Source organism: Pongo pygmaeus, chromosome 1 (assembly GCF_028885625.2).
Source record: "Pongo pygmaeus isolate AG05252 chromosome 1, NHGRI_mPonPyg2-v2.0_pri, whole genome shotgun sequence".
Taxonomy (NCBI): domain Eukaryota; kingdom Metazoa; phylum Chordata; class Mammalia; order Primates; family Hominidae; genus Pongo; species Pongo pygmaeus.
The window spans coordinates 140519945-140543233 of NC_072373.2; the positions used below are offsets into that span (position 1 = coordinate 140519945).

At 39.1% G+C, this 23289-nt stretch overlaps 2 protein-coding genes across 2 annotated transcripts in view; both read right to left on the reverse strand.

Moving 5' to 3' along the window:
* Positions 1-6331: 6331 nt before the first annotated feature.
* Positions 6332-23289, reverse strand: part of LRRC8B (leucine rich repeat containing 8 VRAC subunit B) — a 28183-nt gene continuing 11225 nt past the window's right edge. The window contains exons 3-4 of the mRNA XM_054477114.2: positions 18130-20294; positions 6332-10110 (exon numbers count right to left, since the gene is read on the reverse strand). Coding sequence (XP_054333089.1) covers positions 9838-10110; positions 18130-20268 — 2412 coding nt within the window. The 5' untranslated portion in view covers positions 20269-20294 and the 3' untranslated portion in view covers positions 6332-9837. The remainder of the gene's footprint in view (positions 10111-18129; positions 20295-23289) is intronic.
* Positions 20277-23289, reverse strand: part of LOC129031185 (uncharacterized) — a 56644-nt gene continuing 53631 nt past the window's right edge. Inside the window, exon 3 of the mRNA XM_063652918.1 lies at positions 20277-20294. The gene's annotated coding sequence lies outside the window, so the exon portion shown is untranslated. The remainder of the gene's footprint in view (positions 20295-23289) is intronic.

Sequence of the window (23289 nt, forward strand, 5' to 3'; positions counted from 1 at the left end):
AGTCATTTTGCAAGTCTAAAATGTTTGCCAGCATTTTCCTATAATAAATCAGCACTCTCAGGGAGTTAAACTGGAACTTCCATTCTCTAATAAAACCCAAACTGATGTGAGCCTCATTTGCAAACTGAAACAAAAAACACTAAATGTTAACAACTCTTTTTAAGAGGTTGGGGTCATTATCCAACATCACCCACGGGGTCAGAAATCCAGCATGACACTCCATTCTTCTAATGTGAGCAAATATACTCATAGATTTAGGTTAAAACATTAAAATATAAACTATGCACTTTCAAAATAAAGTTTATACATAAATGGGTTATTTGGAAGAAATTATACTAAGATGTTTAAAACTCTGTGTAGGCAGGCACATGTCTACATTTGTATTAATCCTTTTCAACATTCAGAATATTCAGAGCCTGCACATCATAAAGAACAGAATACTGAATTAGATGTTAAAATCCTAGACTGTGCTCACAACCCTACCACTTAATAGCCATATGACCATGGCAGTGCATAGTATATAAAAAGCAGAGTCTATGGTGCTATGGAGTCCCTAGTTTAAAACCTGACTCTCCCATGTGCTATGCTAGCTATATAATCTAGTATGTTAGTTAAGCTACCTGAACCTGTAAAATAGAGGTAATGCCTACTTGATATGCTTTAAGGATTAATGATATTTATAAAGCTCATGGCAGGTGCTTTAGTAGTTCCCAATAATGGTAACTACTGAAGGTGTCTCTTTCAGAGCCCAGTTTGCTTATATGTGAAATGGGGAAAATGGCCTAAAGTTCTCTGGTACAGTGATGCACTGTGCATGGGAAGGGATTATCATTAAGATGCAGATTACAACTAAAGTGAATGCAGCTTGTTAGAGAATACACAGATTCTAGAGTTAGGTGGGAGACATGGGTGCTGATCTGGCTCTTCCGCTAGGCTTTGGTGAAATGCGGATTATCTGTGCTCTTCAGAGCCAGCCCAGCAGAGTGAAAAGAGCATTCAACAAGGCCATGCACAGATCACGGTACCATCTTCCTGAATCACTGGGGCTGTGATCTCCAACAAGCCACTTAACCCTTCCTTCTCCGCAAATTCTCCATGGTTTCTTCTCATTGGGAAGTTCTCTGAATCCAGAATTATATTAGAGGATGAGGAGGAAAATAAAATATATCGGAAGTGACTATGGCTGAGGAGATAGAAACTAGGATAGATATAGAGCAGGAGGAAGCACTAGGATCAAAGCAGACTGGATGAGACCACTGAGCTCTGAAAACCAGAGTTTTCAAAACACCAAGGTGGTTATGAGAGGATAAAGTTGATGTTTAATGTTCAGCTAAATCTCTGTAGAAACAGGCTATGCAGACCTGTAGGTTGAATATGGTTCCTCTTCTCAACAGTCATGAGACCTTGGGATGGTAATAATTTGGAAGTCTTCTTTCTCACCTGTAAAATCAGAACAACATACCAAATAGGGTTGTTGGCTGGATTGAGAGTACACATGGAAAACCTAGTAGACTGCCTGGCACACAGGAGGTGCAAAATAAAGTTATTGTCATATACCACCTCAATACTTCCTTCCTGCTCCTTCTCCAAACTCAAGGAGCAGGAACTAAATAGATTATTCTCTTTTCTCAATTTGAAGCCATCAGTAAGGTTCCTGACATGCATTGTGCTGCTCTGATATCACAAGCCAAGCAGATTTTCCTCAGGCCATTTAATGCGCGTTGCATCAATTCTTCACGTGGCTACTTCTTTAGGGTTTCCCTTTTCACAGAACAACTGCCAGAGAAAGGCTCAATCTATTATGAAAAGGGTGGTTTGATTCACTTGAAAAAGAGAACTGTTCTTTTCTCCCCTTGAGGATCTGAGAAGTTTCTCTATGCATTACTATAGACAAAGGTGTGAATCCAACCCAAGCTCAGGGAAAGACTAGAAGGAAACTCCCTTCACACAGGTGGTGTTTAGTCCCTACTAGTGGTGCAGTTTCAGAAACTCCAGAAGGGAAACCTTCCCACCTACTCCTTAATGACTGAGAAGCATTTCAAGGGAGAAACAGTTTTTCGCACCACAATGGTAACTTTTTGATTCCTGTTGAGAAGAAAATAGTCATGGCCATAGCCAAGGTACTCACATGCTAGGCTGTGCTGAACTAAGGATAAGTGCACTTAAACAGGTGCCTGGGGTATTAATTTACAAGGAGTAACTACATGTCATTGGACTAACTGGAAATTTGGTGCCAGTTAACTCAGGTTTCCACATGTAATTCCTTATGTTAGCAGCCTAACAAATGAAACTTGGCCCTTTGCCCATTCAACATTTGGAATAAGTCTCTTATTTTAAATTTGAAACTGTGGCAAGAAATTACCTTCTAGAAAGAGAGAACCTTGATAACTGGGAGACATGTATTTTGGTGAGAACAAGCTAAAGCATCATCCTTGGAATAATAGGTATTTCATATTCTTGAAGATGGGAGTTAGTAATAGGTGAGGATACGTAAGCTTGGAGTATGGTGGTTGGGGCAATGCCGAGCAGCACAATCCTAGAGCAAGCGAAAGAGAGCAAGAGCCCACAAGAGTGGTTGGAGGGAGTGAGATCTGGGAGGGATAAGGGTGGGGGGACAAAGAGAGTAGGATGCTTTGAAAGAGAACAAGAAGGGAGACTTAGCAGCTGACAGGCCTGCTAACAAGGCCTGGGAGGCTGTCGATTGGGGATATTCGACAGAAATGCCATGAGCTGTAAAACCTCATATTCCCTACAGCCCCTAGGCCCACTTGTCTTTCTGCTAAATTATCTTTAAACTCTATCTCATTCTTGCTAGATAGAGTTTTAGTTTTGGAAAAAGGAATACAAAGATAGTTAAAAGGTTCGTGATTGTTTTTTTCCAACAGAACGCCAGCTTTCCCATTTCTACCAAAAACATGTTGAATAAACATTCTAAGCATGTTCTTTTAAAGGAGTACCACACACTTACCTGCCCAGGGTGCCCACACAGTATGGTCTGATCTTGGTGCCAGGAACTGCATGGGGCTATGTGCATCTCATTTGAGGTAGAGTTACTGATATTAAGTGAGGGCCAATGAATCCTCAAGATCTTACCTTGGGGGCTGCATTTGATAAAGGCAAGGGAAGGCAAGGAGAAACTGAGTATAGGAGCAAGAAACTGGATGCTGTCGTTTAAGGACCATATCAGGAAGGAGAGGCTAGGCTCCAAAACAGTAATTGCAGGGTCAGTGCTGATTCATAACTTTGTAAATCTTTTACACCTGCAATTGTTAGGCCCACACTCCATGAGGAAGAAGGTTGGCCAAGATTTACAAATGTTGATAAACCCAAAAAAGCATTTCCACTCTACCTACAGAGGCTAGGACTGAGAAGTCACTGCTCTTGGCAAATAAGTGATTGGTAATCTGTATAAGAGAAATTACCAGGAGGGGCAGAAACTGGGACATGTGGAGAGCTGGACAGAAGTGGGTTGAAAAGTGAATACTCAGTGAGGAAATAGGGCTGACCAGAAGGTTTGGTGTTAAAGGAAAGCAGAGAGAATCTGTGATGGCTTCGCAGGTAAGTAAGATACGCATGAATCTTTTTTTCCAAAAGAAAGAATCTGGAGTTATATTAACCTACAGATGGGTGCTGGTGGCATGCTTCTATTTGACATTTTCTCCTCTCAGCAGCAGAGGGAGGTAGAGAGTAAAAAAATGATGTGGATTGAGCCCTATAGGAATACAAAGGGCTCCAAAATGGAAGGTATTTATCATAAGGAAGTAATTTGAAAATCTCACGAGCTAACAGGCAGCTCTATAGAATCTCTGCTATTTAGGAGGCAAAAAGACAGAACTCAAGTCTAGGGGAAGATGAGATAACATGGGATAAAGAAAGAGATTTGCATTTTAAAAAGACTATGCATATTAAAGTGGCCTTTTCTGATCCTTCTTTAGCATGTCGATATAGGATCTTATGTAAATATGGGACTTGAGTTTGAGGTCTGGCTTTGTGCATTTTGGATACACTGCTTTTCCCTAGACCTCAGGAATGACGGTGACAAAGAACACCAGGTGGGAACAGAGGAGAAGGAAACAAACCATAACAAAAGTTGCGCTCCAGAGAATGGAACCCTGCCCTCAGCAGCACCGGAGTCTCTCCCTTCCAGTTGAACCTTTTACCACTTTTTCAAAAAGCCATTTTGAAATGTGGAAGTGAATGCTGAAGTACATGAAGCCACAATTGTCGCTGTGTTTAGTGGGGCATGTCACTGCCGGGCAGACTGTTAGCATATAACTTCAGCATCTCAAAGCACCTAGCAGTCCCTGAAAGGCTGCTAATGCCTGGAGGCAGGCACTCACTTCATTTCAATAGACTTCCCATTCCTGAACCACTTAGAGATGGGGAAAGCCTTTCTTGAATGACTTACTACATTTTCAGAGAATATGGCCAGGGAACAACTAAGTTACTTTCCTTCATAATATGATTCAGTCTATATATATTCCAGCAAAATTCTGGCTATCAGCTTTCTAATGTGGTCCTGAAACTGTGTGTGTGTGCGTGTAAGAGACCGAGAGAGGCTGTTTTCTATCGAAAAGTTCAAACTATCATGTACATATTTTATCCAGTAATTCAATTTTTTCACCTTTGGCTAAACCATCTCAGAATTACCTGTCTTGCAGTTCTTTAGCTTTTGCTTACCTGGTTCACAATTCAGTGTTAATGTTAAACTAAAAGGAAATGGAGAAATAGACATCAAGAAGAAAGGAGAGAGATGAGGTGTTCTATGAACATCTGTCCCTGATGAATTCCAAGGAAAGACGGGCCCACTCATGAGAGATCTACTATCCCCCGCAACCCATGTATTCTAGGATCCACGCAGCTCTTTTCAGGTGCTTGTTATTTTGTGGCCATGGTAGCATATTTTGAAAACCATACCACTGTTGTAAGATTCACATGTAAATCTGAAATCTATCATTTGGTGAATAACAGTACGACAGTACAAGGAAGCATGAGAAGAGAGAGGGAATCACTTTTGGAACTTGGTTAAAATTAGTACAGTCAACTTCTTCCAGCATTTACTGTTTTTATTTGCCATTTGTTATAAAAATTGGATCTTTATTTTACACAAAAGGTACTTTAAAAACAGTGAAGTTTACCAAAAGCTACTGAATCTGTGAAAGGGATTTACCACCAAAAATGCAGATTTACACGGTAAACCTGAGGGCCAAAAACATTAAACAAAATCTTCCATTTTCTAATAATTCATTAGCAGAAGCAAAAACAATTGTACACAGACAAATATGTGAAGGTTAACAAATGCTAGCTTTCACTCTTGCACTAACCAAAGAAAATGTCTCTATTCCAGATTGGCCCATTATTTCACTAAGTGAAGTATTTGAAGAATTTAAAAAAAATCTTCCTGTAAACATTAATATTTAAACACAACACATGTGCATGAACACATCCATTCTAACTCTATACCCCTTTGTATTCTTGAAATTGCACCATCTCTGTTAGAGATAAAGTACAACATGCAGAAGGCATTAGTAATTGTTTTTCTCAGCAGTAGTGTATTATACAAGTCAAATGCAAAAGTGAAATGTGAAATTAAACTCAACTGAAAGCCATCTCGACTCAGTACTTTGGCTCATTATTCTATGTTAATGCTTTAGTGCTGATGAAATTATTCATATAAAAAATCTGAAGAGAATGTAGCCTGTTACCAAAGGTATGTAGTAGATAGCTCCCTGTGGATACAGAAGTGATGGACAAGAAACAGAAGGAAACCAATGAAATAGGACTGCAGGTTTTCACTGCTTCAGCTTTTCACATCCAGCTGAAAAGAAATAATTATATCGAGGGCATTCTGCAACCGTAATGAGTTTATACTATTTCAAATATATATATGATGACTTCATAATACAAACTAGGATGCAAAATAACTCCTTCCCTCCCCCGCCATTCTGTTTCCAGATAGAAATAAACAGATTCTGATGCAATGTACAGTTACTGAAAACAAAGCAGATCTACAGTTACATTGTCCTGCTTTGGGTAGAGATCAGCTCTAAATACTGCAGGATGGGCAAAGTAAAACTACTCAATGAGACAAAATTGCAGGCACTGGCTTCCTCCTAAATAAATACATGCTCAACTATCATTGCAAATCTTCTGGCACAAATATATGCTGTTACTGTACAAGTGCTGATCAAATTTAGTGCGGTAGGTGAGTGGAGAAGAAAAACAACATACCTTATTTGCATAGGATGATGCTAAGAGAATGTGAAGATGGAAAGATGAAAAGAAAATTTTATTGAAAACACAAGAAAATAATGTTAAGGCCACAGAATAATTGTTTGATTATTTTAATGGTTTTTGAATCCATCAATATTATGCAATATTTTAATTAAACATAAAATTTTAATCACAAAACACTTGAACTGAAAAAAAATTTTTCACTATCAAATGATGTTATACAAATACATCACTGCAGTGCACCACAGCACACCTATTGGAGCTATGCCACAGCACTGAGATACTGAGAATCTCTATTTACCCTGTTTAACACAATGTGAAGTGACATAAAATACAGTGACATACAGGGGAAAGAAATTAAGACTGGGAGTGAAGAATGAAAATATAGTATCTATGTGCCACACACATGTACCCTGCTGTAAGTTAGGAAAAGAACACTACTCCTTTACTGGAATGCTGAAAAACACTTAGGTTCTCAGATTAAGGTTGAGCATGTGATTTCTTCTAAATGTCATAACTTAGGGAATAGAGCACTTCATGATTAATGAATTAAAAAACTTTCTATCATACTTATTTAATCTACAACCTCCTGCAATTTTGGAAAAGAAAAACCTAGATATATCAAAAACTAATGTTATAATTTGCATATATGAAGTATGTGTGTCTGTGTGTGCATGCAAATAAAATTAATCCATGCCATTACTACCATAAGCTATGAATTTTGTTCTGAATAACCTCCACATTTATTTTTCGGAAAATGCATATGTATTCTTGAAATCAAATGCCAACGAAAGTCTCATAATTATAATTTAACAAACTTAATTTTCTTCATTTAAAATTCTTTTATGTGAATATGAACGCTTGTAAAATAAAGATCTGCTCCAACAGTACAGTAAAGGTGGTATTAACACTCTATTTTTTATGTGAAGTAGTAGCCTCATTGTTCCTTGCATCAGGGCTACCTTGTCTCAAAAGTGACCTAAACACTGGTGTACAAGGTTTAAATTAAAAGATGTAAAACCATGGCATCAAGAACAACATAGATTGCACGAATAATTATACCCTAGTGTGTGGAAAGCAGTTTATAATATTCATTATTAATCCTGCTAGTAAATTCCTCTAGAAATTTACGTAGGTGATAAGGAAAATTTAGCCAATGACTTTTGCAGTTGAACCAAACCAGTGACGAGCCATGGAGAAGTTCCTCAGGTGAATGGCAGCAAATCTGAATTTTGTTTTGAAATTCTAGCTAGTTATGTGGCCAAAAACATTTAAGCACTTTTGGCATATTCATGTCCAAAACTTAATCATATGCCACACTGGAATCAGTAGATAATTCTATTGTGAAACACTAAAATAAACATCAACTCACACTTAAAAAATGAAAATAAAAACAAAAAACATGGATATAATTAGAATCTGTTTTCTGAAGTCCTAGAAGTTTCATCAGTTATACCTGCTTCCCTGAGAGCTGAATGTTCTGACTAAAGGCAAGTTTTGGTAAGTAGTTTATTTTTACACTGTTCCTTTCCGTTCAGAATAAATAATGATGTGTGAGGCAGTGTGTTTGGTGTCCTATATTCCTGATAGCTAATATTATTCAAATTTCATTTGATTTGAATAATTCTTTTCTCTGAACTTTAGTGCAGGAGTGTGTGGCAGGTGAGGGGAAGCTCTATTTGCTATGCTTTAAAGACTCACTTTCATCTTTCTGGAACAAAGCAAGAGAAAACACATACCACGCACCGCAATTCCATATACACAGTACTGTTTACCTATAGTGTTTTCCACTTTTGTGTAGGTGCAGTTAATAGATTTCTTCATAGTTATATCCAAAATGAAGAGGTGGCATCATAAAGCCTAGACCCTTAGGGAAAAACACATTAAAGATGTACATTTCCCAAAAATGAGTCAGTTGATTTTATTCATTAAAAATATGCATAATAAAAGGTCAAACACAAAGCTCTTTATAAAAAGGAGCAAAATGTATTTTCCAGAAGAGTTAGATAAAGGCATGAGATGAATTTCAGTTAAATGGATCTATTTCTTTGTGGGTTTTGAGAACTCATTTTAGACACTGAATAGAGGCTGTTTTACATTATAATCATAGCTAGAGATTACACAGATGGAGGGAAAAAAAGTCTTTTGCTTTAACTCTTACTAAATTTCTATAAAGTATTTTAAAATCAATTTAAAAACCAAATCTGTACCTCTCCCCTCTATCACAGTTTTTGTAAGTAATTAAGAATTGTACCCGTACGATTGCACAGCGACTAGGAAAGAGAGAGGTAGATGATTCGGCCACTCTCTCACAAGGAAACCCCCAAATACTTTAGGGCATTAAACACAAGGCTTTTGTTATCCAAAAGTAATTAGTTGCAGAGTACAAAAACATTTTGGAGCAGAATGTACATAAACATGAGAGTCATAAACAGCCGAAACCAAGAACACTAAGTTCATAAAGAAATGCATAAATTCTATGTATCTTACAAAAATGCTCCTCACAGATGTTGAATCCAAGACTATACAATAGAAAATATTTATGTTTTACATTTAATATAAAAATTCTTAACAAATAAAAAAAGGCCTTGATGATAGACAAGAAATTTTAGGGAATACATTAATTTTCAGGATGCCCCGAGGATAATACGTCTTAAATACTCAGCTCCTGTTCTAGGCAAAGGCCAAATGCAGGCATTTTCTCAGGATTCATCATTGGTGTTAAGAGAAAACCAGGTTAAGGAAGACTCAAGCAAGCTGGGAAAGGAAGTAAAAATTAAGCCAAAAAAGAATTCTGCGAAGCACAATACACCCTATCTAAAAAAATTTAGGAACATAAATCAAAGAGTGGTGAGTATACATCAAGAAAATTCATATTGATGAGTTTATGGTCTTGGTGATAAATATCAAAACAGGAAGTCAGTTAAAACAAGTGTGCAAATAAGTAATGGGGACTGGGGGAAGAAGAGGAGAGAATACCTATACAATCTTGAAGGTAAACACTGCAAGGAGGAATTTAGTCATTTCACAGCTCCCAGTCCACCCCGGATGTGCATTTCTTGCAACATCTCAATAAGTTAAAGAACAGTTATTCACAAAACTTCAGGTTAGTGTTAACAGTTTTTACCTGGTTAACTTAGGGCTAGACACTGAGTTGCTTTAATAAGACATTTAGTTATGGTTCATCATAATAGTCACCCATTCTTCATCTTTATTAACTTAGAAAATTTTACTTCTCATTTAAAGCCCTGGAACATTTTTTTTTTTTTTGAGATAGAGTCTTGCTCTGTCACCCAGGCTGGTGTACAGTGGCACAATCTCAGCTCACTGCAACCTCCACCTCCCTGGTTCAAGCAATTCTCCTGCCTCAGCCTCCCAAGTAGCTGGGATTACAGGCGCACGCCACCACAACCGGCTAATTTTTTTGTATTTTTAGCAGAGATGGTGTTTCACCAGGTTGGCCAGGCTGGTCTCGAACTCCTGACCTCAAGCAATCCACTCATCTTGGCCTCCCAAAGTGCTGGGATTATAGGCATGAGCCACCATGCCCGGCCGAGCATACTTTGAAAAATGATTTTGAAACATGGGTCTCTTTTCTTTAAGTCAACATTTGTCTAAGCATGTCTGTAAACGTTCTGTTACAGGGAGAGGAAGAGTATTGAGCAAGTTCTCCTCAACAATCAGACAGCTCCGTTTTAGGGACTGACATCCTTCCAGTTCAGGAGGAAGTGTTTCCAGGTAATTACCAATGAGCTCCAGATGAGTAAGGTTTGACAGCTCACCCACGTGAGGGGACAAATTCATCAAGCTATTTTTCCCCAAAAGTAAACATTGCAGCTTTTTGCACTGAAACAGCCCATCTGGTAGCATCTCAATCTGGAAAGGGAAGAAAAAAGAAGCTGGTAAAATAGGTTTTTGGTGGCTTATGATAAGACATTTACCTTTTTTCCAAAAAAAAAAAAAACATTTCTGGAGGTTTATAAATGATGCAGACTACAATGATGATAAATTTGAAGTAGATGAAAAGATAGAGGGAAAATGAAGATAGGAGTACAACGAGGAGTGAGGACTGTGGCTACCTTGGACACCTATATCCTTGCTGTATATGGGTGGGCAACGAATTTCTTGCCCACTTGTTAAAGAATTTAACAAGCAATTCTTAAAGAAAATGTAGTTATACACACATTGTCGTTAAGATAAAAAACAAACCAGTAAGAAGAATCATAATTACTCTTGAGTCCTCGATCAGAAATAAATTACCCTCAAGAGTCTTCATAAAGTTTACTGTGTAATGTAATGAATAATACCCTTAAAAACATCCTAAGAATCTGATAGGAGACTGAAAACTTTATTCTCTTTTTTAAAAAAGCCTACAGAAGCAGAAGCAAAAAAATATGATTATATATACGTGCACATTTCATTCCCCTCTACATACACATACACCTGAATATTTACTCTTGTTCCTTCCCTCTGGCATGGTTTCAACTAAATAATTTATAACACAGATAATTTTAAATATAATAAATATTATGCAAATTAGGTCAACTCCTAAAGCTGCTCCCGTTGACTGCTTCCCTACATGGTAGATAGGTTGTATGTCAATTTCTAAGGGAGCCACAGTACATACAAGAAATAGGGTTTATTGAGGAAAGACCTCCAGAGAAGAAGTTGAGCAGATACACAATCCCTTCAACTCATCACTTCACTGAGGGATAAGTCTGGCCTCAGCATAGATACACTGCACATACCACCGCCCCCCACCCCCCATAATACTCTACATATTGGCTGGGGACAGGGGCCACCTACAAAAACTATGAAATAATGTAGGTTCCTTGGTTCAAAAACTGCCTTTGTTAGAAACAGGAATAAAAAGGGCACTCAGGGACTTGGCCTATATCCTCTGATGGGCTAATGCAGACCGGCTGGGAGACAAGTTTCTAGGGCCATCCAGAACTGTCTCTCCTCAAAAGGATAAACAGCTTTTCTATAAACTGAAAAATGACCAAATTCCATTAAAAATGTTAATGATGTTGTAAACTGCATTCTCCTACATCACCCCTCCCTCTAACACACATTCAGTGCTGTATATCCTTAAAAATAAATCTAATGATTGTCACTGCTAAGAATAACATTCCATGTAGATCATCATTGTACACCAAAATGTTAGATATAAACAAAGGGAAAATATCTACCCTTTACTTTCATTTCCTTCCCAAGAGCAGATGCAAACCCTACATATGCAGACTTACACTGGGAGATGAGGCAGAGAGATGAGAAGAAATGCAACCTTTTCTAAGGCAACCCCTTCTGCACAGAGATACCTGCAGCTCAGAAGTAGGGTCAGTGATGTCCAAGTGGAGGAAAAAATCAGTCCTTTGCAGTGTGCATTATTAAGAGTGCTTGTTGGTGCCTATAAAATGACTCAGGCAAACTGGCTAAAAAAAGAAATTAGGCTTGGCTCATTTATATTCAGTGAGCACGTGCTGAGCGCCTTCTGATGTGCCAGGCTCCCAGCTAGCTGCCGGGATAAAGTACTGAGTTAGAAAGACTGCCTTTGAAAACTTTAGCCTAATGCAGGTCACCATGGACATCTCAGCCTCAGCATTGTTGACATTGTGGGTGGAAAAATTCTTGCTGTGGGGCTGTCCTGTGCAGTGTAGGGTGTTTAGCAGCATCCTCAGCCTCTACGCACCAGTTACCAGTGCCACTCCCCTTCCCAGTTGTGACAACCAAAAATATTTCCAGACAAATGTCTCTTGGGAGGCAAAATCATTCCCAGTTGAGAAGCACTAGTCTCACGGAAGAGAGAAACATGAAACGATTACACAATTGTCTGTAATGAGTGGTATGAAGAAAAGTGCCCTAACCTAAGCTGCATTAGGGAATTCCATATTTCCCTTCTTCAGTCAGCTTCAGATTCCCAGCAACTACCTCATTTAACTGGACTGATTTCCTACTGGGTGATTACCCTGAAGCCACTGCCCTCACTCTCTTGTCTGGCTATCAGCACTAACACATTCCCACCAGTCTCCTTTCAAATCTCTACATCTGTGATTTTAGTGAACTTCTCAGGCTCCAGTAGAAGAGAGGGATTTCCCAAGGTAGTGGGAGTGGGCCTCAGGGCCAGCCCCTTAGCATTGCTGCTGTGAAAGTGAGTCAAGGGCTGCGCTGGCCTAACTCCTCCTATGTGCGAAGTTTCATCTCCGGGGCTTTCTCTCCAGCTCTCTGCCCAGTTAAGGCACAGGATCTTACCTCACCTACTCTTATTCAATTTTTCTAAAGGAGCATGGGGAGTTTTGTTAAAGACTCAAGACTTTCCTTCAATTCAGCAATTTTATCCTGAAAAATCTACTTACAGCTTTAAAAATTGTTTGCCTTGAAGCTTACAAGAACTCCAATTTTGCCTGGGTCAACAAATTTTATAAAAACAAATTTTATAAAAAATGTTAGAAAACAATTATTTAAAACTAACTTATTTAGCATGCCCTTTCTTAGACTGTATGACACATGAGCCAGAGAGCAAAAAATTACCTTAGTGGATCACTGATTTCTTCTAAAAAAAACCAATGGGAAAGCTTACAGACTATTATGGGGATGACATACTTCAACAATAAAATAGTTTTATGGAATAAACTATAACATATAATACACACATACATAAACTATATGATAAACTACAAAATAGATGACAACAACAAAAACTAATGGCTATATAATCTCTCTACATCCTAGAATTCTCTGACAACCAAATGTCTTCAGCAAAATGAATTGAAGTCCCCGAGAACAGAATGGTTTTCCTTTACATCTATGGCTGACATTGTTAATTAAATACCCCCGGCTTTTTCCCAGAGGCTGGGATCTTACTTTAGAATTCTTCTCAATACCAGATTTCCTTTTTTTTTTTTTTTCTGGCCAATGACACATGCTATCTCAGGAAATGCTTACCAAACCCTAAAGTCCAATCATTTCAAGAAACACAGCTGAATATTTCTGTTTCTAAGTAGTGATGCCAATAATAACAAAACCCAGTGTCACATAGATGATCTTCAGAAGGAATTTCTACATTATTCACCTTCTGGCTAGAAGTCTTCAAACTAATATAAGAAAAAAAAAAAAAAAAGCACAAATGTGGAAGTAAGAAGACCTAGGTGTAAATTGGACTGGTCTAAGATTTCAGCAAACCTAGCTCAATCCTTTCCCATGTGCTTCCCTCCATTACAATCAATGCCACCATAATCCAATTACTCTTGGCACTGCGACAGGGATGGATCTTGCCTCCATTTCTCCCACCTTCCACGCCCACCTGCATATACCACTGTACCCCATGTAGAATCACTTGGATTGATGCATAGGAGACATAGTAGAAGAATAGTAGAGTAGAAATCAGAATGTTTGGGTTCCATCCTAGCCCCCTTGCCAGGAAACTTCAGACCTCAGGTGAATTGCTCTGAGCCTCAGTAAAATAAGGGCAGTGGACTAGAGTAGGGGCTGGCAAAGTTTTTCTCCAAAGGACCAGAAGAATAAGTATTTTAGGCTTTCTGGGCCAAGAGGCAAAAGTGAAAATATTATGCAGATCCTTATATAATAGAAAAAAAATTCCATACATTTTTAAGTAATGAAATTCAAAATATAACAATTGAATATAATTTTGTTGTAATACAGGCCCACTAATAAAAACAATGGAATCTATTTGTAGAAATTGAAATTTGAATTTCATATAATTTTTACGGGTCACAAAATATTCTTTTGATTTTCTTCCCCCAACTATCTAAAAATGTAAAAACCTTTCCTAGCCTGGGCTGTTTAAAAACAGGCAGTGGGTAGACTTGACCCCCAGGCTGCAGTCTGTGGACTCAGTGTTCCTTTCAGGTATGAGAGTCTTTGTCTCTTGTTTTAAATCTGTACTCCTATTTCTAAATCATAACTGATTCAACCTTTCTATGGGGTTTTGTTTCTTGGCTGTCCTCGCCTAAGCCTTTTATATGCTACAATCAGAGCCTCCTTTGAAGGTACCAGTTCAGGCTAACTAGCACTTTCAAGCTCAAGTCTCACCCTGGTCACTATCCAATGAATCAAACATGAATTTGACTGGCAGACTTCCAGGGACTCTCCATTCTGACCCACCTTACTAAATGGTCTCATCTCTTATTACATTTGGTTATGTTTTTTTCAGTCCTCTGTGGATGACCTCTATTTTTTAACACTTCCCTAATCCAGTGTTCTTAGGGTATGCTTCACAGAACACAAGAGTCACTCTATAAAAAAAGGTGTCTTGCTCAAACACATTTGGCGAATATTGCATACCATCTCTCCTTGGAGAAGCACAATGCATATTCATATGTTAAAGGCTCTGAAGAATCCTGCAGCAAAAATATGATCAAAAGAAACACTTAATGTTTTTTGTGGTGACACCTATTACCGTCCTATGGAAGACACCCTGAAGTGCCTGCTCAGTGAATATCCGCCACCCAGGGACTGCCCAACACGTTCCCATGTCGAGGGAATTCCCTACCTTATGAGTCTTGGTGGGTAGTAGAGCTCATTTTCTACTAGAGAAACTACTGCCACCAGATTCTTGTGTTCTCAGCTCTCCTATAGCCACAATGTGGGCATTCATTAGCTGTGCCAATCAGCTGCTCAGACTCGGACTTTGAACTGGGGCTAACATCACAAAGAAGTGGAGGCCATGAAGAATCTATTCTGTGGGAGGCCCAGGGTCACAACAGCAGCAACATCAAGTTTTCAAGAACAGAACCAGTGCTCTGAGCTGGTAAGGTCCTCGGCAGTGTATCCTCACCATTGTGCTTTTCCGCTATGATTCTGGCTATAGTCCTCACTGCTGCCTGACTTACTTTGTGCCTGATTGTTTTCCAAGCTTGGTTTTGCAGTCTTTTCAGTGGTAATATGAGATACCTAATATCCTTTCAACTAATGTCTTTTCTGCTTAAGAGGTAGTATTTGTTGCCTCCATCTATAAACCTGATACACTGCCCAAGTCTTGAGATCAGACATTTAAAATGCCTCTTATAGGAATCTTTATTAACTGCCATTCCACATGGATTAATTGGCTTGAATTTCTTTGTATATGCATGTCTAACTATGTATGCAGTCAATGTGGTATTTTCTTTTTTTCCTTTTTTGAGATGGAGTCTTGCTCTGTCGCTCAGGCTAGAGTGCAGTGGCGCGATCTCGGCTCACTGCAACCTCTGTCTCTCCTGGGTTCAAGCGATTCTTCTGCCTCAGCCTCCTAAGAAGCTGGGACTACAGGCGTGTGCCACCACGCCCGGCTAATTTTTTTATTATTAATAGAGACGGGGTTTCACCATATTGGCCAGGCTGGTCTCGAACTCCTGACCTCATGATTCAATATTTTGATCTAACTCAGAATCATGAGACTCTGAAGGTTGTAAATAATCTTAAAATTAGTTAAATCCCCATATGAAACGTGAATTCCTGATGCCCTTTAACAACATTCCTACTGAGTATCTGGCAGTCCCTGTCTGGAGAGCTTTATTAATAAGAAAATGACTTTTCCCTCCTCAAATGCTCATTCAATCTTTGAATGCTATATGGGAAAGATGAGAAATCTTCCCCTGATGGCCCTAGTTTTCTCCACTTGCCCTAAGTTCTAACACTGTAGCTATTCCCAGCAAGTTTTGTTCTCCATGTAAACTTTTCAAATATCTGAAGACCAATATTGTGGACAATTCTCCCGTCCCACCTACAGTTCCCATCATGAGGTTAAAGTATTCCATCAGAGTTTTCATCTTCCTGGTGGCTGTCCTCTGATGAGTTTTAGTTTATTCATATTGTTGTTACACAGTCTCTGCACAGTGCTTCTTTGACCCTAAGTTCACCAATTCAAAGCTGTCATGTTCATCATTTTGGCTCCAACGATGCTCAGCAACTACTTTTTCTCAGATTTCTGGGACAACCCACTCAAAAAGATACCATTCTATTTTGGTTATAAAGTATTTTCAGCATAAGACTTTTCCTGTGCTACAAAGTATCCTTTCTTATTCAAGAAAGCATGTGTCTGATATTTACACTTATTCTTTCAGACATGGTCCAGGATTCCATAAACTTGGTGTCAAAAGTACTAATGGTCTTAAGGTTTCTTCATTACATTAACATGGTGGAAACATTCACCTGCTCATACATTTAAATAATGCATGGGCAGCTAACAACTGAATAAGCTCCGACTTTCAAAAATCCATTTTTGAAAGTGATTTAACTGTGTATAACTGCTTAGTGGAACCAATGCCTTTAAAAATAATTATTTATATTTTTATTATAAATTTAACAATGGAAAAAATGTGACCAAAATATTAATATTAATCAGCTGCATAATCAAATGGCACTGATACACTTCTAGACCTGTGATTTTCAGAGTGCAGTCACTAGGCCAGCATCATCAGCTCCACCTGGGGACTTTTTAGAAATGCAAACTCTTGGGTCCTACATCTGGCCTACTGAATCGGAAACCCTCGGAGTGGGGCTCAGCAATCTGTGTTTCAGCAAGCCTTTTGGGTAATTCTGATGCACACTGTTAGTCTAGGTCAATCCTAATGTAGTTTTAAAATCTCATAAACCTTTAAGATCTGAAGATGTCTCATTTATCTAACAATGGACTCTCTCCTTTTATATATGAATAAAGTCTGAGAGTGCTAAAAATCATGAATTTTGCTCTCGTCCCCCAATTTTCTGGTATTTATCTAACACCCATGGTTTTCAAAAATAATGTATGATTAATATGTTTATTAGCCAACACCATGCTCATAGTTATATTTACCATGACATATGAACTACAAAAAGTCTAAAAGGTAATACATTTTCTCTTTTTTTTTGAGACAGAGTCTTGCTCTGTTACCAGGCTTGAGTGCAGTGGTGGAATCTCGGCTCACTGCAACTCCACCTCCCGGGTTCAAGTGATTCTCTTGCCTCAGGCTCCTGAGTAGCTGGGACTTCAGGTGTGTGCCACCACGCCCAGCTAATTTTTGGATAATATATTTTGAAGTGTGGTGGAATAGCTGTACCCATTTTCAAGTAGAGGAATGTCAGTTTCTGGTAGATTTCAAGTAGAGGAATGTCAGTTTCAAATCAGGTAGATTTGATTTCTGACCAGGTTTTCCCTCTTTCTTCCCAAATGGACATTAGCCTCACTCTCTTGCCTTTAGACTACAGTGAATTTTTCCTTTTTCCTCCTCCTCCGTATCTTAACCTAGGAAACTACTCATTTATTTTGTTTTTTCATGGTTTTGTAAAGTTAAGTTTTCTTTAACTTGGTTTTACTATTGCAAATTTGGTTCATTCTAAAGCACGGATCCCGGAAAAAGCTTCTAAAAAGCCGTAGTGTTGTATTATAGAGGCAGGCCTTTCATTTTGAATCATCTTTCTAGACATGCATGCAGATTTCAAATCTTTTTCACCACATCACAAAAAGGATTTATGAATAATTCCTAATCCCAGCATTTTAGAACAAGAAGTTATTTTATTATGACAGATTTGGAAAGCTGAAAAGTTTTACCAAACTCCCTAAATATCTAAAACCTTTATAAAACAAAAAGTAAGCTCTACCATAACGAATTAAATAGTTTAAAATACTTTGTGATGTTTATGTAGAAAATTGGGAAAAAAACAAAGAGAAAAACATTTGCTGAGCAACTATTATGTGCCAGGAACTATGCCAAATGCTTATATGTTTTTTCATAAAATCTCCACGACAACTTGTAATTTAGATTAAAAATGGATGCTCAGTGTTTTGGTAATTTATGCAAGATTGGATTGGGCTTGGCTTGAGAACACACAGTATGATTTGAAGTGTGTTTTCTTTCCCTATGTAACACACTACAAGTATGGAAGATACTGAATAAAAGAAAGAATGGATTTACTCACATTGTTGTTGGTCACAGCAAAGTACTGCAAATTACTCAGATACTGGATTTCTTCTGGAATGAAGGTCAAGTGGTTATAGCTTAGATCCAAATAATGTAGTTTGGTGCATAGGAAAAGTTGCAAGGGCAGATTCTCAATATTATTATGGTCCAAAGAGAGCTGCTCTAGGTTAGATAATGCCCCGATCTGTGCAGGAATATAAGCAATGTTATTGTGCCACAACTTTAAGCAGGAAAGATTCTGAAGGTGCTGAAAGCTAATGATCTCTTCCACAGTTTTAAGGTTATTTTCCCTTAGGTCTAACTCATGCAAATTATTCAGGCTGAAAATGGAGTGTGGAATGCGTTCCAGGTCACAGCTGATCAATTCTAGGCTTTTCAGATTGACCATCTTTTTCAAGTTGTTCAACACAACCAGTTTGCTTCCCTCATTATCAAGGGACAGTTTCTGCAATGAAGGCAAGAGGTCTGTAACAACTTGTGGGATCCGGGAGAGGCTGCTCTTCAAGTAGAGTGTCCTTAGATTTTTTAAGTCCTGAAAGCCCTCCAACTGCATAGTACTCAACTGTTCAGGGAGAACACAGCCCGAAAGATAAAGTTCCTTGAGATTCTTGAGGTGAAATACCCAGCGTGGGATTTTTCCCATTTCAGTAAATTTCAGGCGGAGGATTTTTAAATTCTCCTCTAGAAAGGCCAGTGCAGGATGGTCTACGACCAGAGATGAATGGTACACACGAAGCTCCTTGAGGTTGACCAGCTGTGAGACTGCAGAGGGCAGCTTCACCTCTGGGATAAGCTCCAGGCTTAGCACTTCCATTTCAGTTAACTCAAAGACATTGTCTGGAAGACCGCTGAGCATAAAAAGATGCAGTTCTATCTTATCCTGGGCATTTTTCACAAGCTTACTTTTCAGTTTCTCAACTGTCCATTCATTATTGAGGTTGATCTGTTTTAGTTTGTTCTCACTGACCTCTGATAGGAATATGGAGAAGCGTTTGGAATAAAGAGGATCATACTGATCAGCCAGATGAAGGATGAAGGCAAAGTCATTCTTGACATCAGGGATGTCACTGTAGTTGCTTTTTTCTCTTAACGCCTCAAAGGAATATTGCTTCAGGGAACTCCTCAGCATCCACCACAGGCTGTAGGAAGAGGTCAGACCATAAAGTATAACCAAAATGACATAAAATGAAGCCAGGACCTTAAAGATTTCTGCTAAGGAATAGACACACTGGTAGCGCTTATATCCTGTAAAAGCCTGCACATCAACTGAACAGTCGATTTCAAGAGTGATGTAGGTTAAAAAATATGGAACATAAGTTATGATGAACACAAACAAAATGACTTTGACTATTATCTGTTTCAGATATACTCTATAAATGATGTCCTTCTGCTCCACGTGCATGCGGAATCTTTTCACTTTTTCAAAGATAGCTTTGGCCTGTTCACCCTCCTTCTTGTCCAGGACACTGGAAGTTGGGCTTTCTATGCCAGCTGACTCCAAACCTGGCTGCGGGTAGGGCAATGACTGTTTGCCGGAATCTATGTCAGCTGAACACCCTGAGGATGAAAGCAAAATCTTGGACTTGGAGAGTTTCAGAGGCCTCACTGACTGCTCAGCCACTGTTTCTGACAGGGCGCGGGTGGTCCACGGAGAATCGAAGCACTTGTGAAGGATGGCCACAAAATGCTCGAGCCTGGAACTGGTACTGGGGTAGTGAAGCCAAAAGTTGCTGCAGGCTGCAAAGATGAGTGTATGCAAGAGCACCAGATAGGGGAAAAACTTTGCAAACCAATGGAGCTGTTTCTCGTAACAGACGGCATCGATATAGGAGTACTGCTGTCGGTGGAGGTCATTCTGAATTCGGAGGGGGAGCGGAAGCGGTGTCCCAGGATTAGAGGATGTGTTCATGCTGGCTTTCAGGATGTCCCAAGGCACGGCACAGTGATTGTCAAATTCCACTTTGCATGGAAGACAGCACAGAACCCTGCTCTGCGTCAGCTGGAGAGCTCCGGCCAGCACGGCCACCAGCAGCATGATCAGTGTGATGTAATACCAGAAGACGTCCCACCATGGTTTTAAGATGTGATAAGATGACTGGGCATCTGCTAAGCATTTTAGCTCAGTTAGTGTAATCATGACTTTCCCTTGTAGGAGGACAGAAACTGGAAGAGGAAAATAAAAGAAACACTACTGAAGCAAGTACTCAAATAAGCATTTTACTCTAATACTCATACACACATGCCCTCCTTCCCAAGTAGGATTTAGCTCTGGGGTAAAACCTAAAAGGAAGAGCTGATTAAGTGGCACATAAGTCTTCTGGTTTCATCTGAAACCATAGGCCATCCAACTCTGAACCATAGTCTCTTAGATGGGGGACCATTTAGTGATAGTGACTAGAAAGAAATTTAGGGGTAGCCCTTGAGGTAATTAACTCGTTACCTCTTGTATCTCAACTCCAGGCTAGGCTACTAAAAACCAGGAGCCAATTTTTCTTCAACTGACATTTGAAAAACTTGTTCCTATGCTACTAATATTTTCTTTCTTTCTTTCTTTCTTTTTTTCTTCCTTTTTTTTTTTTTTTTTTGAGACAGGGTCTCACAGGCCTCGGACTCGGCCTCAAGTGATCCTCCCTGCTTGGCCTCTGAAAGTGCTGGAATTACAGCTATGAGCCACCACAGCCAGCCACCTAATTTCCAATGGTCACATTTTACCTTCCAAAATGTCTGAGTAAGCTCCTTTCCACACCTCGTCCCATGGCTGAAGCATCACTTACAGCCCAAGAGTTGTTTTAGTCACCACAAGGAGCCTCTTTTAAGCAAGTTCCGCTTTATGAAATTACCCCTTAGGCTTAGAGGGGTCTACAATTCTATGCCCAAAACAACCTGTCACTGAATGCATTATCTCCTTTCCACACAAGCTTTCGCTTTGTAATTTAAGTACATGAGTATTAAAAAACTTAGAGTATTTAAAAGTTGGGAAGTATTTAAAAGTTATGGCTTAAAAAAGAATAAGAAAGAAAAGCTCTGCTAGAATATTCTATCACGGGGACTCCCTCTCACGTTTAATGTTGTGATGGCAAAGTACTAAAAGGATAAACGATTAACGCATATTCCATTATTAAATTATTTTTGCCTTCAGGAAAACAAGATTATCTTGTATTTTCATACTGAACAGTATTCAGACAACATTCCTGAGAATTTCTATGTTGAGTCTTACATATATCAATTGTTTCAAAAATTGCTAATCAGTAAAATCCAGATGATCTATAAGATGGCACAGAGTAAGGTAAAAGGAAATATGTGGGTCTTAGAAAATATCTGGTAAGAAAAAGAAGAAAAATAATAATGGTAGCATGGTGCTGCCTTGCTGGTAGTCCAGCTCTAATCTATTTTCAAGTGCTTCTCTTGGATTTTCTTGAGTCTGAAGTCTTATCATTTATTCTGGGCCAGAGTTACTCTCTAGACACTATAGTATTAGTAGCAACCCCAAGGAAGCCTTTTTTTTTTTTTTTTTTTTTTTTTTTTTGAGACGGAGTCTAGTGGCGTGATCTCAGCTCACTGAAACCTCTGGGTCCAAACCACTGGACCTCCTGGGTCCAAACAATCCTCCCACCTCAGCCTCCCGGGTCCAAACGATCCTCCTACCTCAGCCTCCTGAGCAGCTGGGACTACAGGTGCATGTCATCATGCCCGGCTAATTTTTGTGTCTTTTTAGTAGAGACGGGAGATGGGGTTTCACCATGTTGGCCAGGATGGTCTCAAACTCCTGACCTCGTGATCTGCACACCTCGGCCTCTCAAAGAGCTGAGATTACAGGCCTGAGCCACTGTGCCTGGCCAGGAAGACTTTTTTACTCTCATTTGCCCTCTTTCTGGGGTCTGGTATCCTGCCTTGAACCTTAGAGTCCCATTACAGAGTCCCTGCTCCCTGTTAATAAGTCTCATCCTCAGCATATTCCTGACCATCTGACCCTGAACCCTACAGCTTCATGCTCTTGTACCTGTTAAGGCATTTTACAATTTCTGAGCTTAGCTGCTAGACTGGAGCACTACTTTCTGCTTGTGTCCTCTCTGGGTATCACATAATATTATATGGATTCACCTTCCTCCTAGGACCTACAGGTGGATTATATAAGTCTTCAGGGCTTCTCTCCTTCACTCCAGTTTAGTGGGTCTACTTCTAACTCTCCACTCTTCTCATTCTGCCTCACCTCTCTGCCTTACATAACTGTGTGTCGAGGTAAGACAGAAACTAAAATGAGAGGAATACATGAGGCAAAGAGAAAGTCCTGGGCTTAGACCTCAAAATACTATAAATGTGATGTGGCCAGGGGTGTGAGGGATGGTAGAAAACACTGCTGGATGAAAGAAAGAACATGTGAAAAATACTTTAGGATTTTAGTTGACATGTATGCATACTTTCAGCTAGTCATGTGATAGCTGTTATGCTGAAATACTGATTATAACTTCTGGCCATATTAATAGGAGAACTCAGAAAAAGGAGCTGCAGTCCTTCTGTACCTGCCTCGTGAGATCACAATACTGAAACCCAATGCTCAGTTACAGGTTAAAGATAAAATGGGCAAAAAACCAACCAGGAGTTGTTGTTTCTAAACCATTTCCTACAGAGGAACACAGGCAACTGATGATATTCAGCTGAGATAATAGATGACTAGGTGAGCCCGAGAATTTACCTTTACATTTTTGCGCAACAACCTCACAGGTGAAAGAATAGTGGATTGGTTCCCAAGGTAGAACCAGGTAGGTGGAAGCTTTAGAAAATCATATTTTGATTCAATCTGTGGGGGAAAGTCATCGAACTGGCTGCTCTGTGAAACAGTTCAGCTCTATGTCCTGAGCAGAATCTTGATAAACAAAATGACCATCCACCAGGAGAGTTGCAAAGGAATTTCTTGTAATGGATAAAAAGAGTGAAGCAGATAATTTCAAAGGGTTCTTTCAGCTCTAAATTCATGTTTCATTTGTCCTCTCAAAGGTCCTGAGAATTAAATTCATTTAAGATATGCAACTGAAATTGTAGAAGAATGAAAACAACAATAGCTCTAACAATGATAAGGGTATTTGACAGAGTTAATATTTATTCAGTAAAAATACAAGTCAACATTGACCAAAAAAAGTGTTTTAAATATTTATACTTA